We start from the raw sequence: 18,448 nt of genomic DNA, 5'->3' as shown, positions 1-18,448 counted from the left end.
CGCGGTCGACTACGTGGGAGTCCAGCGACATAGCCATTACGCTAACTGCTGGTTCCCACTTTTTTATTATTTTTCAAATCATTTTGAAAGTCTGGCCATACACTGCTTCAGTGGTTGAGATTGGGCATTATAGCTTGACATCTCAATGTGTTTTCAGGAACATGAGGGGCCTTTAGAAAGTTCATGGAAAATACGTGTTACAAAAAAACTACGCACGGATTTCAACTCCCTCCCCCTTTTTCACCCAAATAAATGTGTCTTTTCACTCTGCTCCTCCACACAGCTGGCCAGGTAGCCGGCGTGCTAGCTGGGGGAGCCGGTGCGTGGCCCCCCCGTTGACTACGATGCCGTTATGTATCGTGGTATTTCCAGCAAGTTCAACTTGGGCGTGTTAGAAGTAATCACACAGTCCTTCTCACCACATTTGCTGTATCTTTGCTTCGCAGAGAAAAATCAAAGCACTGCAAATACTCCCAACAAAGGCTCAGCCCCGAATCTCATTCCGTAAGGAGATTCACGCCCTCCTTCTGCGGCTTTGATGCCTGGTGAGACAGCAAGGGAGAGTGTGCGACCAGGAAGCTGGGAAATAGAAATGCTCTGTCTAGTTTTAGAACCACTGAGATGTTGGGTTTTAAGTCTTATTTAGAAAGGAAACCTCAAACGGCAGAAAATAAACCTTACTAAATGTTACTGATCTAAAGCAGTCATCACCTGTATAGGGACAGTGTTAATTCTAACACCCAGAGCCACAGACCAACAGTTCAGCGCACGGCTTTTACAAAACGCTCTTACTGTGACGTTCGATCTACACATCAGTCCCGTCTCAGGGTGTGGCACTCCCATCAGCAGGGCAATGCTTAAAACGGGATCAGCGGAGGGACAATGAACCAAACATTCATGTTGGCAAAGAGGGCAAAAGTGGAGCTGTTTCTTCTCTATGGAAGTGAAATTGAATGAGTTTATTTCATTCATTCTTGTCATTCTCCCTTCTTGAGAAGGCATCCCACCAAAAAAATGCATCGATTTCAAAGGTGGTGGAAGTGGAAGTGGATGGAAGTGTGTCCCTCCACAGTCGACCACAGCAAGCACTATTTCAATATGTGAATTTGAAAATAGCTCCTGAACTAAGGATGTTAAACAGCCAGACCAAGAAGCTGCCTCTATTTTGGCTCGGCCTATCATTAACTTCATACATCTTCTAGATCAGTACCTACTTTTCAGCCTGCCAGGAAAAAATAAAATAAAATAAAAAGAAAAGGAACATTTGAGCTCCAAACTCAGGGCCCATTTCTATGGTCCTTGGCATTTCAGCTTCTTCTGAAACCCTCTGGCTCGCATTACGCCGTAAGAGGAGAAGGCTGCTTCCTGCCGCGATAACCACAGTGCTGCATTTCACTTGCAGTGTGGTCATCTTGGCGGGTTGGGGTGTGGCCTGCAGGATAAATTGTCTCCAGTTAGGGTTTTTCCCTGATTTGTTTTCTTTTCTTCTTAATAGGGATTACAGCGGGCGGGTCCTGGAAGTTCTGCTGGGGAGGCTTGGCTTGGGAGTAGTTCATTCAGCTGCAGTGCCTTGCAGGCCCAGCCTGGCATTTTGTTGCAATAAGATTTTCAAACAAGGAAAATTGGGTTGTTAGATCCCATTCACCCAAGTTGTTATGAGGATTTCAAGGAAATTGCAGGCTTGTTGTACTATAAGGCAGAGTCGAGAGTCTATTTTTAGGGGATCCCGCTCGGGCTCGCTTGGTGTTTGGCCATCTCTCCCAGCTCTCAGGCCCAACACTGACCCTCTCTGGCTCTGTGATGGAGATGGCGTCCTCCTTTCTGCCTTTGCATATTTCTCCAAAGGACACAGAGAGGCTTTGTCGCCTCTGTGGTCCCCGGGTCCACTTCACACAGATGCCTATTAATCACTTCACTATGGAGACAGACACATGCGTCGTATAGCAGCTCAGAAACAGGCAGCGAGCGGGGAGAGGGAGTGCACTTAACCGCTCAAGTTACGGGCTACCAGTCTCCCAGGCTCAGCGAGGGCGTGGAGTGGGGGTGGGCAGGGCCGCTTGTCTGGCTAATTGGTGAGCTTGATTTTATGTATTTTTGTCCACCTGTTTTGCTTCCTACTTTGATAGAACAATGACATCCCAGCTCTCCGAGGCGAGGGGCTGAGTGTGCCTGATGACCACGTTGTAGTTTAAAAACAGCGACAATAAACGCAGGTAGGCTGGCGGTGCTTTTGATGCAAAGATGGTCACTCTTTGAAGCCACTAGTTTTCCACAGTGGATTCAATGTGGGACAGACAAGCTGAAGATCAGCTTTCTCAGGCAAGAAGACACGTGAAATTGCGAGTCAGTGAACCAGAAAGCAGGCCAGTGGTTAAGACGTTAGATTCCTGCGTGACCAGTCGTGGTCCGAGTCCTGGGCCCGGCGACTTGCAAGTCATTCTGGGTACTTGTGCGTGTGTCCCCAGCCAAAAATCCTGAGAAGGGACTGGAGAAGGGATGAGGGAGTGGCCGTCTCCTGGGGGATGACTTCTCACTTGCCGTTTCTGTCTCTCCTGTGAGTGCACCCGCCCTTTGGCCAAGAAAATAAAAGGGGAGTGGGGATTAACCAGAAAAATTTACCTTCTAAAACTGGCACGTGTTCAGTCATCTGAGGCTTTGCACAGACTACCCCCGGATGGTGTGTCCAGCGCTCACCCTCTGCAGGCACTTTAGCTAACAGACACTGTGCCCTGAGACGGTCCCCTGGGGACCGCCCCCTCCTCGAGCAGCCTGGGTGAGACAACCACCCAGGTGAGCAGCACAGCACGGGTGGTGTCAGGGCCGAGGGCTTGACGAGGCTTCTCCATGTACGCTGAGACCTGAAGGGTAAGGTCAGATGGGTGGGAAGGTGGGTGTGGATACTCCGGGTGGAAGAACAGCCCGTGTGAAAGCCCAGAAGCCAGGGTGCAGCAAGGTGGCTGTGGCTAGCCTCCTAGACCCTTCGCAGGGCGGAGCGGCACCCCGCCCCTTCCTCCATCCTGCGGTTCTTGCTCACTCTCCTCCAGCTCAGACCCTGTGGTTGCTGGGCTCAGCTCAAAGGCCGGCTCCTACGTACCTCGGGCACTTCCACACCAGGCTGGTTACCGAGACCTGCCTTCTCCCCGCGGGTGTCTGTCCTGCACCTTTGTTTCCGTGTGCTCAGTCCTGTCTGCTGAAGACAGCCCGGGGGTGCTTGGAGCAGCACCGCCCGCTGGTACGCAGTGTGCACGGGGCGCGAGACCAGGGAGTCAAATTGTGGCCCAGTGCTGACCCCGTGCACACGTGGGCCAGGGCAGCCCATCAGCAAGGCCGCTAGAACTGGTTTTTAAATAAGGAACTTGGCGTTTGATATTTCAAAACTGATTAATATGGTCATCACAGGAAAAGTCAGAGCGGTCGCTCCCTTCCTAGCCATTTACAGTTGTTGCTTTGAATTAACTTACTGGGCCACGGGGCCACGGGGCCACGGGGCAGGGTTGTTCTAATCCGTCCATTGCCTTGGCCTCTCAAGAGCTGCAGACTGCCTCTGAGGCCGCCCTGTAGCATCTGAAAACTCTCCTCCCCTCAGGAATAGAAAAAAAAAATAAAAAAGCCAGCAGAGATTCTATTCTTCCTGAGCTTTGCCAGTGTAAGGCCCGGTTTCAGAGAAAGCCCAGCATTGTGTGCTGCACTTCCTGCGATCGGAAGGTGGGAAGAATGAGCATTGAGCACCTCGTGACTGTGAGGAATAGCTGCTGGGTGATGAGTCAGTGCGAGGGTTTGCAGACACTGTTTTCTTTGCTAATACCCCTTTTCCACTGAGAACTCAAGGACCAGCGGCTGGTGGAGGTGGCATTTCAGCGTGCCAGGGTAGAGAGCCAGCTCTGCACTTTGTCCCAGCACTGGGGCATGCGGGCGCAGGGCAGACGGCCTCCCAGGAGCCCTCCACTTCCCCAGGCCTTCCACGCGTCACCCGAGGAGTGGACGCTCCTGGCAGCCAGTCTGTTACCCTCTGCCGTTGGCCCCTTCCTTTGTAGAGAGGCGTTTGTTCAGAATCATTCAGTTCTGCCAGAGGGAGCCCTCAGCTCTTCCAGATAACCCACTCACGCTGGACTGGCCCTTCTGGACCTATCCCAGAACCGATTCCTTTCCGTTGTTCAAATAGTTTCTCTTACTGTTCGGAACAAATACTGAGCTCCTTTATTGATTTATTTTCGTTTGTTTGCTTGTTTGTTTTTGAAAGAGGTTTTTGCTATAGGCACGTGCGCTCGCCAGACAGAGAGAGACAGAGAGACAGAAAGTGAGAAATCACCCCCCAGGGGAGATGGCCACAGCACAATCCCTTCTCGTCCATTCTCCTCTGGGGATCTTGAGCACGCACATACACGCGCCAGACCTGAGTTTAAACCACCGTGTCCGGGACACGAACTGCGGTCAACTACATATGGGCATCCAGCAACATAGCCATTACACTAACTGCTGGTCCCTTTTTTGTTTGTTTGTTTTGTGTGTGTGTGTGTGTGTGTGTGTGTGTGTGTTTCGATTTCTTTTTATTTGCCTGGTAGATGCTACCATTCAAATTCTACTATACGGTTAGGTGTATAATTCACTTCTGTGACTTCAAAAGCAATGTTTTACTCCCTCCAAAGATGTTTCCCCAAGTTTAAAAATTCATTTTAAAATATCTCCCCAGTGTGTTTTAAACCCATTGATTCAGCAATCATTTACTGACTTACCTGAGTAAGCGTCCTAGCTGTGCTGGAGTCAGAAATGCAAAGAGAATACACACACCGTCAGGGAGCCGATGGCCTCTGAGAGTCGACTGGAACTGCTGCGTTTTACTAAATATTTTCACTTTCACTGTGTGAACTATTTATAGGCAGTTCCGGAATTGAAGTGCATGTGTCCCGTGCTGCCTCAACAGCTCATGTCTTTGGTCACTTTTTTTTTTTTTTAATCATCACTTAGTATTTATTTTCTTCCTTTTTTAAAAATTATTTATTTATTTTCACATTTCTCACAAACATTTACTTTACATATCAAAAAAAATTTTGGTCACACTCCATAGCTGAGTAATGCCTGTTGCATGGAATCAGGAATTGGATATACTCATTATCGGTCAGGGCTTTGACTGGAATGGCACATCGGAAGGTTAACCAGAAAACTATGGAACACAGGTAGATCTCAAACCAACAGAAACTCTTGGAAAGCTGGCCCGCCACCATAAACAGTTCTGCCTGGCAGAGAGGGTTAGAGAAGCCACGTGAAGGAATTTGTACCATAAAAATAACCTGGACTTTTCCAGGTGGCATAACCATTGGACAGAGTTACGTCGCATAACCCTTCTGCCACAAAATAAAAATACTCCCAAATGTTTTCCATTTGCAAAGGGGTCAGGAAGGAAGAAAAGTTTATGTTCCATTTAAAGAAACAAAAAGCAGAAGAAGAAATATTTTAACAAATTGCTGAACCTATTAACAGCTCAAAAGAAAGCAAAATCCTTAAATTGGGAAAAGAAAGCATAGATTTAAAAAAATTTACCCAAAAGTCATAAAATTCTCTTTGACCAGTTCAGTCTTAAGTTCAGCCTCTCTTCTGTTGAATCTGCAGTGTCACTGGGGTCTAATCTTTCTGTTTAAATCCGGGAAGGGAACATTCAACGTGATTATTGATACTTCTTGTCCCTATATGTCCCTAGTATTAAGTTGGTCATTTTCTTGGTTGTGTTTTGCTCTCTTATTTCTGTATGTGTCTTTAGTTTTCCTGGGAGAGCACTCCTTTCAAAACTACTTGAAGAGTGGATCTGGTTTTGGCAAATTCTTTCAGGTCTTGTTTATCTGAGAATTTTTTTTTTTCTTTGAGAGGTTTTTCACTATAGGGCGCGTGCGCTCGCCAGACAGACAGAGAGAGACATAGAGACAGAAAGCAAGATATCACCCCCCAGGGGGGATGGTCACACCACAATCCCTTCTCCTCCATTCTCCTCTCAGGATTTTGGGCACGCACGCACACGCGCCCGGCGTGAGTTTTAAGCCACCAGGTCCGGGACACGAACCGCAGTTGACTACATGGGAGTCCAGCGACATAGCCATTACGTTAACTGCTGGTTCCCATATCTGAGAATGTTTTGATCCTTTCTTTCCACATGAAGGATATAGTCTTGCCAGGTATAGTTTCTTGGTTGAAACTGTTTCTCACTTAACACTTTGAATATATTTTCCCATTCTTTCCTTGCTCACGTTGTATCTGATGAGAGGCCTCTGTTAGCCTGGTGGAGTAACTTTATAAATAATCTGATGTTTCTCTCTTGCCAATTTTAGTATCTGCTCTTTGTCTGGAGATTTGGCCAGTCTGGCTAGGATGTGCCTTGGGGAAGATCTTCTTCGGTTGATTCTGTTAGGGGTCCTTTGTATTTCGTGGGTCTGGATATTTGAATGTCTCTCTAGTTTTGTAAAGTTTGCTTCCAGGATTTTATGGAATAGATCATCAATGCCCTTATTAGTTTCTTCACCTTCTGGGATACTGATTATCAGGATGTTTGGGCACTTAATGGTGTCTAGTATTTCTCATATAATATTCTCATTTTGGTGTGGGGGGGGTATTTTCTCAGCTTTTTTGGTTGCTTTTTTTTTTTTTTAGAGCAGAGGTTTGGCCTTCAACATCCGAGGTTCAGTCTTCTGCATGGATAAATCTGCTTTTAATACTTTTGAGGGAGGTTTTGATTTCCTGAATTGCAACCTTCATCTCTAATAGCTCCATTTGATTCTTTTTTTTATGTATATTTCCTCTTTCAGATCGTGAAGAACTTCCTCACCTCCTGGAACTCGTTGTCTCTTTTCTCCTGCATCTTCTGGAGTTCATTGACTCTCAGCTCTTGCATCTTGTTTAGTTTGTCACTATGAATATTCTGAATTCTCATCAGACATTTCCATGAGTTCTACTGTACTGTCTGTGGATGATGAGGGATTGTTCTTTTCCCTTAGAGAAGAGAGAGTTTCTTGGTTTCTCATATGTCTTGTGCCTCTGAGGTGGTCTCTGGTCATTCTGTGACAAAATCTCTCCTCTACTGTGCTTTGCAGTGTAGTATCCACAGAAAGAGATTAGGACTTCAGATTTATAAAAAGAAGCTTCTCCCTTAAAGCTAGAGGTTCAGTAAGCGTTGAGGATTTCAATTACCCTAAAAGTATTCAGATACTTGGCTACTGAATACTTTGTCTAGACACTCAGTGTGTGGAGAGTGAAGAGTGGGAAAGCGAGGTTAAAAAAATAAAAGCAAAAGGAAAAAAATAGACAAAAATAGACAAAAATGACCAAGAAAGAGAACAAAAAAATTAAGGTAAAAAATGAAAACCACGCGCACTATGCAAACACGCCAGGACATACCTCAGATTTAAAATGGTTTCTGAAATTAGCAAGAGAAAGAAAAGGCCCAAGGTGAGGAGAAGCAGTTTAAAAATGTAAAAAAGTAAATAAAAAATTAAAAGCGAGAGAGAGCACAAGACAGAGAGAGGACAGAGGTCGCCCTACCTTGTCGAGTATTCTGGGGGTCTAGAAGATGGAGTTCAGAGTGTAGCTTCCCTGAACATGCCAGGACAACCTCAGATTTAAAATGGTTTCTTGTCTGAGTGTTTCGGGGTCCAGAAGATGGAGTCTCTTTGACCACATTTAATCAGCACAGGGCTCGGAGCTGGCCCCTTCCCCACGCAGCAGCCGCGGCTCCCTCGGAGACCTCTCATGAGCCGTGGACCCACCACTTCTCTGTTGTGGCTTCTTTAGACCCTTAGGTGTGTCTTACAGACCACGGCATTTAAACTCTGCCTTATTCTTCACTTCACTTGAGTCTCGTAACAACCCAGTAAGGGCAAGTCGGCCCCACCTTGCAGGTGAGAACACGGAGGCCTAGGGACGCCACGTTCCTGAGGTCGCCCAGCCAGTGGGAGCCTGTAGACTCCTCTTCTCGGCTGTGGCTGGCGCTGCCCCTGACCACGCGGCACGCTCACTCCTTCAGGACGGCTTTGCCACAGTGCTGCTGCATGTGGGCTCATGAGGGCTCCTCGCCTTTTCATGAGATAAGCAGAACGCTTTATGTTTGGAAGGTATTGGGGGGCGGGGGCCTTTTACCTTGTTATCCCTAGCTGCTCTTTCGACTTAATCTCCGATCCGTTTCTAACTTGGGATGTTTCTGAGTTTGCACAGACAGATTTGGGAAGCCCCTGCCTCCTTGTGGATCTGTAAATGAGGAAGAAATGCACTATTTACATACCGACAGGAGACTGGGGGGCTGGGAGGGGTCCCTGTCTGAGACACCCTTCTCCTCAGAGGTCAGGTCCTGTTGACTTGTTAACAGACTGAAAGCCACCCACCCAGGGAGATGCTCCATGAGAACCAGGTGGCCCCCATGAATCTGAGATCGCCAAGGACCTGCGGCATGGCGGGATCTAGAAGCCGGAACTGTGGTGAAGAAGCCAGGAGACGTCGGAAAATCGTAGTTTTCTAGTGAAACAAAGGGACTGCTCCAGCCTCCCTTCTCCCGTGTCTCTGAAAGTGAGGGAGCAGTTTAAACTGTAGGAGGCGAGCTACTGCAGAGAGCTTCTTACTGTAACTGCACATGTACTGGGAACAGCGCCGCTGAACGGGCTGGCCCCGAAGGGCTCCGCCGTGTCCCTTACCATGAAAACACACCTAGTCGCCACCATCGGTGAGGTCTAGCTTGGGTGGCCCCACTGAATCCGCCCAGTTACTGAGGGAGTCAGACATCTTATTCCCAGGTGCACGTTTTGCGTCCCGTGTAGGTGGTTAAAGTGATGTTCAGTAGACCCCCATACACAGGCGAAAAGGAAGGCATATCCATCGCTCTTTTAGCCCAACAACAGGGAAATGTGAATTCAGGGAAGAGACGTTTGGGCACACATCCTTGGTGACTAGGGATTAGACGTATCTGAATGCCAGACACCCCACCGTCCGGTGAGCCACACGTGGAAGATGTGAGCCGTAGCCAGACTCCCTGCGGCTGCTTGGCTTCTCAGTTTCCAGCCCTCCAGAGCTCATGAAGTTAAATCTGCAAAGATGTGAAAACTGTCACACTTGGAACCTCTCGGTATCTCACCACCGGCACACGCTTTCCTGGGGGGCCCTCCACGGCCCCCTCCCTTACCGAGGGTGTCTCTTTAATCACCGTCTTTGTTTCTCGAGCTGTATTTGCTGCTTCTATTTATTCCCACCTGAAGTCACAGTCCTTTGTCACAGGCCAGTCATTTCCACAGCAACCAACAGTGATGTCACAGTCGAGGGGAGGAGGACAATGCAGGAAGGAAAGAGGGGGAGAATGGATCCTCTTCAGGCTGTTTCTGGGTTTTAACGCCATCGCTTTGGTAATCAAAACACCTAGCGGAAAACTCCCCCATGACAACTGCCTTTCTGCAGGGCCTCGGCTGTGACATACAAAACACTTCACCAGCGGTTGCAGGGTCTCGTGTCGTAGGCTTAGCAGAGGTAGATTTTTATTTCCTTCTATTCTAATTCTGTGCCAGTGATCCCGCACAGTAAAATGCATTAAACATATTTCTGAAAGAGTTGATTTAGGAGATAAAAACGTGTCTCTGGGGACCAGAGAAGGTACATTTTCTGTCTTGCTGTCGTTTCCGTACTAGGAGCGATGTTTACACTCCCTGAGCCCATGCAGCGCCCTAATGTGCTCGCGTTCTTTCGCTCTCCAGAGGCAGGAACTGAGGTATTTGAGATTTTGTTTTTTAGCTACTGCATCAAGCACTTAAGATATGACAGTTGTGATGTGTATTCTCACTTGGTATTAAAAATAAAAGCTTCAGCGTTTGCGTTTGATTAGAGCTGCTCAGCTTGGTGGCTGATTGAGCAGGGCAAGGAAAAACAACTTTCTCTGGAAACAACAGCATCCTGGTTAATGCGGTGTGAGATTGTAGGCCGGGGTAGGCACATCATTTTTATTAAATGGAAGAGATTAGCCCTGCTGGGAAGTCACAGTGACAGCAAACTCCAGGCAGAACAACGGGCTCTGATACTCAACCCGTTCCAGGCCCCCAAAGGGTCTTTCTTCTAAATTGGACACAGCGTCCTCCAAATATTCAGCATATTTACTTGGGCTTCCGGCTTTTCCCCAGGGCAACGCAGAACGGCATACGCATTGCAATGCCTGCACCGGAGCTGCACTCCCTGTGTTACCGCAGCCTTCCTCCCCTCCAGACAGGGGGTGGTGCCCACAGAGAGGTGGCCAGAAAAGACAGGAAGCCTGGAGTGGGCTGTGATTTGTTCATTTAACATGCATAAAATTGTTGCCTCTTCCCCAGACTCGGTCTGTGGGTGATCCCAGTTCTCAAAGAGGGAGATTGAAAAGAGATTAAAAGAGAGAGAGAGAGAGAGAGAAATAAATTTGGGAAGCCTGAGGCTGCCGTGCACCAGGGAGTAAGCGGAGCAGAAAAGCCAGGGCGACAGGAGAGCGCTTCTTCGGAACACAAAGGGCGGCCATGGCGGGTGAGGGGGGAGGCTTACTTCTTCATCCTTGGCGAGCTGCTCCTTGAAGAGAGTTAGAGGTGCCCTGGCCACTCTACCTAACGGGGCACCCCCGTCTGGCGGAGAGCCCCCTAACGCCCTGTGCTGTCTGTTGCAGGACTGATCCGGGAGAGCTACCTCAAAGGCCACGACCAGCTCGTCCCCGTCACCCTCCTGGCCATCGCGGTCATTCTGGCTTTCGTCATGGGCGCCGTCTTCTCGGGCATCGTCGTCTACTGCGTGTGCGACCACCGGCGCAAGGACGTGGCGGCGCCGCGCAAGGACAAGGAGCTGGCGCACTCGCGGCGCGGCTCCATGGGCAGCGTCACCAAGCTCAGCGGCCTCTTCGGGGACACGCAGTCCAAAGACGCGAAGCCGGAGGCCATCCTCACGCCGCTCATGCACAACGGCAAGCTGGCCACTCCCAGCAACACGGCCAAGCTGCTCATTAAGGCCGACCAGCACCAGCTGGACCTCACGGCCCTGCCCACGCCCGAGTCCACGCCCACGCTGCAGCAGAAGCGCAAGCCCAGCCGCGGCAGCCGGGACTGGGAGCGGAGCCAGAACCTCATTAACGCCTGCGCCAAGGACCTGCCCGCGCTGGGCTCGCCGGTCATCCCCACCGACCTGCCCCTGCGCGCCTCCCCGAGCCACATCCCCAGCGTGGTGGTGCTGCCCCTCACACAGCAGGGCTACCAGCACGAGTACGTGGACCAGCCCAAGGTGAGCGAGGTGGCCCAGATGGCGCTGGAGGACCAGGCGGCCACCCTGGAGTACAAGACCGTGAAGGAGCATCTCAGCAGCAAGAGTCCGAGCCACGGGGTGAGCCTGGTGGAGAACCTGGACAGCCTGCCCCCCAAAGTCCCCCAGCGGGAGGCCTCCCTGGGCCCGCCGGGAGCCTCCCTGTCTCAGACCGGCCTGAGCAAGCGGCTGGAGACGCACCACCCCTCCTCCTACGGCCTTGACTATAAGCGGGGGTACCCCACGAACTCGCTCACCAGGAGCCACCAGGCCGCCACGCTCAAAAGAAACAATACTAACTCCTCCAACTCCTCCCACCTCTCCAGAAACCAGAGCTTTGGCCGGGGGGACAACCCGCCCCCCGCCCCGCAGAGGGTGGACTCCATCCAGGTGCACAGCTCCCAGCCGGCCGGCCAGGCCGGGACTGTTTCCAGGCAGCCCAGCCTCAACGCCTACAACTCACTGACCAGGTCGGGCCTAAAGCGCACGCCCTCGCTAAAGCCAGACGTCCCCCCCAAACCCTCCTTTGCTCCCCTTTCCACGTCCATGAAGCCCAATGACGCGTGTACATAATCGTGGGGGAGGGGCAGGTGTGAACCAGCAGGCGTTGGGCGCCCTCTCGGCTTGGCTGGGCTCCCCACCGCCTGAGTACCCACCAGACCAAGAGGCCCTCGGCAGGGCTGAGGACAGCCAGGCCTGTGGGACACAGGGGACGTCCAAGGTGGACGCACGTTTGGTGAAGGTTGCAACGGTCGGACTCACCCCCATCTTCTCCTTCACTCTCCCCACATCCCCCAAGTGGGACCCACAAAAGACTTCAGTTATCATCGCAAACATGAGCCAAAAGCACATCCTCCCAGCATCCCCCGTATACACGCACACGTGGACACACACCACGCACACACACACACACACACACACCACAGAGGCGGACGGCAACTGTAACACTTTGTCCACGAGCGCTTGGGCATGGCCAGGCTGGCCTCACGTTCCAAACTACAACACAATACATTTTTTTAAATCATGAAAACTTAAAAAGACAAAAAAAATAAAGAGTTCATTGATCATTCTAACTCAGACTTTAACAATGGCAGTTTACGATGCGCAGATACTGTGAAATGCCCACCAGTGTTACGGCTCTCTGTTCCAGCAGACAGGCGCCATGCTGGGCCCCGACGGCAGAGATTCCTGCTCCTTCCTGTTAATGAAATAACGCGACCGTTAACGCAGTAACCCCTTATTTATTGCTCACTCTGTTTTTCCTTAAGGACCCTTCCACATATCACCCTACGAACAACTCTTCAGAAAGCCCATCGAAAGTAAAACTATTTAACGTGAAATCCATTAACTGGAATAATTGAGTTTCTTTATTTTTACAATAAATTCACTGAGTAAATAAGTTGGAGCTGGAATTCTGAGCTTTGTGTTTGGACTGTCTGGTCTGTAGCTAAAGGAAAACGTTAAGAGGGGAATATTTATTTAAATCTATCATTTAACTTGCTGGCTAGGTCTCTGGCCTGTGACACGCAAAACATCCACTAGTTTAAAAGTCCTTCCAGATCCTAACTTCTAAAGCAACCAGGAGAGAAACTTCTAGAGTGGCCCTGTGCCCCACTTCTGCCAGTGTGGCTTGTCAGTGGCTTCTACACCCTGTGAAGGCACCAGCTTGCGATCCGCCATCTCATCTCACCTTGCATGTGAGACAGCAGACAACCCCTTCGCGGTGTGAACGAATCGATGCGCTGGCTGCTCCCCTGCATAAGTAATGGTGTGCTCACACGGGTTCTTCGTGGGGTGACATCTGTGAATAGCCTGTTTTCCACATGTAAATTTGTGCCTTACACCCTGAGTTGTGTACACTTGTAATCCGTCATGATCAACTCCCCCTTCGGAAATACGTGCAGCTATTTATTTAATCCCCCTCCCCCGCCCCTCCAGCCCCCTGGAAGAAGGCAGTGGTGGGGCTCGTCCCCCACCACCTGGGGACGCAGCGTGGCACCACACCCTCCAGTTTACTATGCCTTCCGATTGTGCCAACTCAACTACCCTTTGGCCATGCTGCCAAGCATGGGCCCAGTGTTGTGGGTGGTCAGCCCTGTTCTGTCTCCAGAGCCCCGCTCCCTTCCATTCTCGGATCTTTTCCGTTTGGGGATGTCCTCACGGCCAGCAGGAGCAGGGTGCTAGTCCCAGCCCCATTTCTGCTGTGTTCCCTGGCGGGAGGCCGCACCAAGTGCAGCTGGCCGGGCACCTGGAGCGGTCTCCAGGCCTGCGCTCGCACACGCATGGTGCACGCAGAGCGGCCATGTGAAAACGCAGGAGGCTGGTCCCTGCTGTGGTTAGCGAGGGGCTGGAAGTCCAAGGCCAACTGCGAGGGATGCTGCAAAAACGGTGGCTAGGGCAAAAGATTTTTTATTATTTTTTTAAATTTCTTTATCCTTTTGTTCTTATTGTTGGGGGGTAGGGTTTTCCCTTGGCACTCAGAGGGACTTCGGTTGACTCACAGAGGCATTGTCAGCGTGCTGTAGACCACAAGTGTTGGCTTTCACTCGCTTTTTTCAACAGTATAACAGTGTATTTGCTGGTCTCTCTGTCTCTTTTTTATTACCAGTTTAATCTCGGTTTTGTTTTTTCTTAAGAATCATCATAATAATAAAGCCTTTCGAGCAAGACTGAGGAGGACAGTTTTGAGTTAGTGAAAAGTGGTGCCTCCCCCCGAGACCTGAGTGAGTAGGGTGAGGGTGAGGACACAGCCCTTCGTTCCCACAATCCATTGCAATGTCGCTGTTGTTTGGGGTAGGTTTTTGTTGTTACTCTTTTTTTTTAATGGAATTAATGTCACAATCTGTGAATCTGTACCTTGAAACCCAAAGCCTTTTCTAGACGCCAGGACACTGTCCCTTTGATTTCTGTAACGGTGCAGGACCAGGACAGCATGGGGGTGCCCTGCTTTCTGTCCCAGGCTCGACTCCCAGGAGGTCGGCTGCAGTGTCCGCCTGCCGGCCTGCTGCGTCCCCGCCCCCTTGTCTGTGGGCCGCACTGCTCACCTGTGTGGAGACCAGCGCCAAAACTCGCACCTCGTGTCCCCGCGTGCCACAGCCCCTCCCCTGCGGCTGCCGCCCCCCAGCACCACGTGCACTGACTGGTCTGCTTGGAGTACCCCTTTTCTCTCTCCCCGCCGTGTGGGGGGTCCCTAAGCCTGAGTGTGCCTTTGCTTTTACCCCCGCTAGACACTGGTAGATGCAACGAACTCAGAGTTCTATTTGTCGTAAAGTTGTAAAAATATCGTGATGTCACCAATTCTCCTTCCGTTTCCACATCCCTTAACATCCGATTCACGACTTAATGTATGTTGTAAAAAAGAAGGGAAAAAAAGAAAAAAGCAAGGAAAAGGCTCTTTATTACTTAAAAGTAATAAAACCTGACTGTTCAATGTTATCTTTTGTGTCCTGAATGCTTTTATTTATCCCTTAATTTTTCTGTTTTCAGTCAGTCTCCTCCCACTGCCTGCTCTCTTGGGGTAGGGCTCTCCACATTCATCCATCTCTCTCTGGTTTCCAAAGCGTGAAGAGCCGTATATTCGGACACGTTTTTTGCAATATCTGCCCCCCACCCAGTTATTGATGTGTTTTCTATGTCTGCACCCCGCCTGGAGCAGGATTCTAGCAGAAGCCACCGGTAATTAAAAAGCAGAGCACGCATCGACTCCCTCTGTTCATTTTTATGCATTTTCTTTTTATGGGCTTGTTCATCATCAAACATTTATGGTAGGCTTGATAGTTTAAGAGATCAAGGCTAGGATTTTAGTATGTAGGGTCCACTAAAAATAGCTCTTTGCACAGATGTGAGTTCAGCCTTGTCACATATTAATAAGGTGGAGGTGCTGGGATTTTGCGCCTCGTGGGCTTCTACCCCCCGGAACCCAGAAGACGGCTGGAGGCAGACGGTTGCAGCACTTGCGTCTGATTTTGCAGAAGAGCTGTGTGAAATGCCGAGCTCAGGCTTTCTCTGGAGCATTCTTAAAACTGTTATTTTGGGAACCAGCAGTTAGCGTAATGGCTATGTCACTGGATTCCCACGTAGTCGACCATGGTTTGTGTCCCGGACCCGGTGGCTTAAAAAAAAACTCACGCCGGGCGCATGTGCATGCGTGCCCAAGATCCCGAGAGGAGAATGGAGGAGAAGGGATTGCGGCGTGACCATCCCCCCTGGGGGGTGATTTCTCGCTTTCTGTCTCTATGTCTCTCTCTGTCTGGCTGGTGAGCGCACGCGCCCTACAGTGAAAATCTCTCCAAAAAAAAAAAAAAACTTATTTTTAAAAGCTTGGCTGCTGTGCGTTACTTTGACCTTCTGAAATGCTTTTCTTGGTGTCTGGTCGAGCTGAGTGCAGGCAGCTGCTGGTGGGACCTGGCGGTCTCAGTTCTGGTCCGGTCCCCTCTCCAGGGGCCACTTCCCATAGCGTTGCTTCTGTGCCGCTTGTGCCAGGCACCGGGAGGCAGTCGGCTGGGACACAGTCCTGCCCCTCATTTGCAGGACCCTCATAGTGCCTGTCACAGATAAGAACAGAATGCCAGTGGGGCCAGTAGGTGGCCAGCAGTTAGGGCACTGAACTCTCACACGGCCAGTCACGGTTTGAATCCTGGACCTGGTGTCTTGAAAAACATGCTGGGTGCACGTGCGGCATGTCCAAAATCCCAGGAGGAGGAGCGATTGCAGCATGGTCGCCCCCCCAAGGCTGATTTCTCACTTTCCCTCTCTGTCTCTCTTCAGTGAGCACACATGCCCTATGGCTGAAAACTTCAAAAAATAAATAAATAAAAATAAAAAAGAACAGAGCATCCTGAGGACGCCCCACAGAGGTTAGGGTCTCCAGGTAACACTGGTCAGGTTTTCTGGACAACCAGGCCAGGCAGACGACATGGCGAAGCCACAGAGGGTGCCCTCGAGGAAACAAAGGCCGAGCAGGGTTTGAGCAGGGGCTGCGGGATGCTGGGCAGGGCAGGACCAGGAACCTCCTTCCCACCTGGGATTCCAGCCACAGGGAGTGGAGTTCCCCCACGCCCACCCACGCCTGGGTGCTTATGAAGCAGCAAACATGCTTTTGTGCTTAAGAAAGCTTCCTGCTGGGGCCAGCAGGTGGCGTGGTGGTTAAGGCACTGAACTCCCACGTGGCAGACCAGTTGGAGTTCCAGACCTGGTGGCTTTCTCTCTCTCTCTCTCTCTCTCTCTCTCTCTCTCTCTCTGTGAGCACGCATATAACAAATTAAAATATATATAGTAATAGTAGTAAACAAAGTTAAGATAAAAAGTTCTAAACAGAGAAAGCAAGCAAGCAAGCTGCCTGCAGTGCTGCGGGAAAGGACCAGACCAGGGAGAGACTGTGCTCTGTGAGGAGCACGCCAAGTGGCACGCCCCGGTGACACAGCGCTTGAGAAGCCTGTATCCGCCTCCCGGTTCTAGGGAAGAGACTGGACTCACAGTGACCTGCCCCTCTGGCGAGGCAGAGCTTCCACCTTAGGTGACCCCAGGGCTCTTAGCTAGAACCCAGAAATGCCACAGCTAGTCTGACACTTCATTGTTAAATGGGAAGCTGCAGTTTGCTGCCTGGAGAGGGTAACAGACCCACACAGACCCATTGTCTCTTACCCTACCCCTCAGATCCTTAGAATAGCAGTGGCCCAGCCCCAGGTGGCCTTCCCCTCTCACCCTCCGCAGTGAAGGTGCCTAGGTTCCCGTCTGGGCGAGACGGGATCACAGGGTTTGAAGCAGACAGTCCTGCAGTGGCATACCCAGCCAGCGTTGTTCTGGCTGGTGAGGAGGTGACAGAGGCTGAACAGGTGCAGCCAGGATTTCGGCTGGGTCCCGGGGATGCCCCCACTCAGAAACAAAAATGCCCCGGGCTACGTGGGGTGTTTTTTGTATGTTTCTCTTTTTTTTTTGGAGAGGTTTTTGCTATAGGGCGCATGCGCTCACCAGACAGACAGAGAGAGACAGAGAGATAGAAAGCGAGAAATCGCCCCCCAGGGCTACGTGGGTTTTTAATTGTGTGTGTGCTTGCTTGTTACAACATCGGAGGCTTCTGCACTGTTTTTAGGCTGCTGTTCCTATACAGCCACCAGACGTGTTCGGGCCTGGAGCTGACAGCGTGGACCATGCTGTCTTCCGCACTCGCTGTCAGGTAGACACAGACCGCTCCCACTGTGGAGCCCTGTGAGGGCAGAAGCCGGAGGAGGTGCCCAGAGTCACCGTGCCAAGGTCTCACTTCCAAACAAAAGCTCTTTCCGAAAAGCAAGCCATTCGGCAAGTGAGAGTGCAGAAAGCACCTCCCAGTGCAGACACTGGTACGGCTGGAGGGAAAGGAGGGAGGGGTAAAAGAGCCCTTTAGTAACAAAATAACGTGATTAAGAACATAATCCTCTTCCCTGCTCTGCACCGTGACAGCTGGGCGCTTGGACTCAGTAACCCTTCGAAACCCACATCTCACTCATCCTAAAGTCGGTGGAGACGCGTCTCCTGCAGAGTGGGAAGGGAGGGCTCACACTGATCAATCGGGCAGCCAGACAGATGGGACCTCGTATCCCTTGGAGTATAGCATCGCGTCCGCTCTAGCCCTGGGGAGGCCGGGGTGGGCGGGCTGACCTCGGCAGTGGGCTGATGTGCATTAAACGTGGCAGGGCAGGAAAACGGGCAGATGTCCCTCTAGGAATATGGAAATGGAATCTGAGCAAACCTGGAGAGGCTGCTGAGTGGCGGGGGCTCCCACCCCTCTGCAAGCAGACGCCGTACAGATGCGCCCACAGGGCCCCGCGGGGCTTTCTCCTCTCCGTACCCTGTCCCAAGATGTTGCAGAGGCGAGAACCGGACTTGCTGAAGGCGGATTCGTTAGGAGGACTTCACCTCTTTTCCTGATACAGCACGCGTACCCCTAAGCACATCTGGGCAAACCGCTGTTCAGAAACGGGAACCACCAGGGATGCCGGCCCTGGCTGTGGTGGCCAACGACTTCTCGGCTTTCCTAATCACCTCCTTCCTAACCATCTCAGACCCCCTGAGGTCCTGAGCTTCATCTCGCTCATGCCGTGAGCTAGCAGGCCGCCAGGTGCTGCCAGCGAGAGCACCCGACCAAGGGAGCCGGAAGTGACTACGGAGCATTTCTCATCGATGGTTTTCAGAACAATAAAAAAGACCG

General features: G+C 51.0%; 1 protein-coding gene across 3 annotated transcripts in view; it reads left to right on the top strand.

The window, feature by feature from the left end:
• SEMA6A (semaphorin 6A) overlaps nt 1-14,670 on the top strand; it is a 75,502-nt gene extending 60,832 nt beyond the window's left edge. For all 3 annotated transcript variants that reach the window (XM_027775666.1, XM_014591528.2, XM_027775665.1), the window contains one exon: nt 10,640-14,670. In XM_027775666.1, coding sequence (XP_027631467.1) covers nt 10,640-11,835 — 1,196 coding nt within the window. In that variant the 3' untranslated portion in view covers nt 11,836-14,670. The remainder of the gene's footprint in view (nt 1-10,639) is intronic.
• Nucleotides 14,671-18,448: the final 3,778 nt, after the last annotated feature.

The sequence above is a fragment of the Tupaia chinensis genome, unplaced genomic scaffold (assembly GCF_000334495.1).
Source record: "Tupaia chinensis unplaced genomic scaffold, TupChi_1.0 Scaffold000591_1, whole genome shotgun sequence".
Lineage (NCBI taxonomy): Eukaryota > Metazoa > Chordata > Mammalia > Scandentia > Tupaiidae > Tupaia > Tupaia belangeri.
Note: the sequence above shows the minus strand (reverse complement) of the source record. Positions and strands in the feature narration are given on the sequence as shown.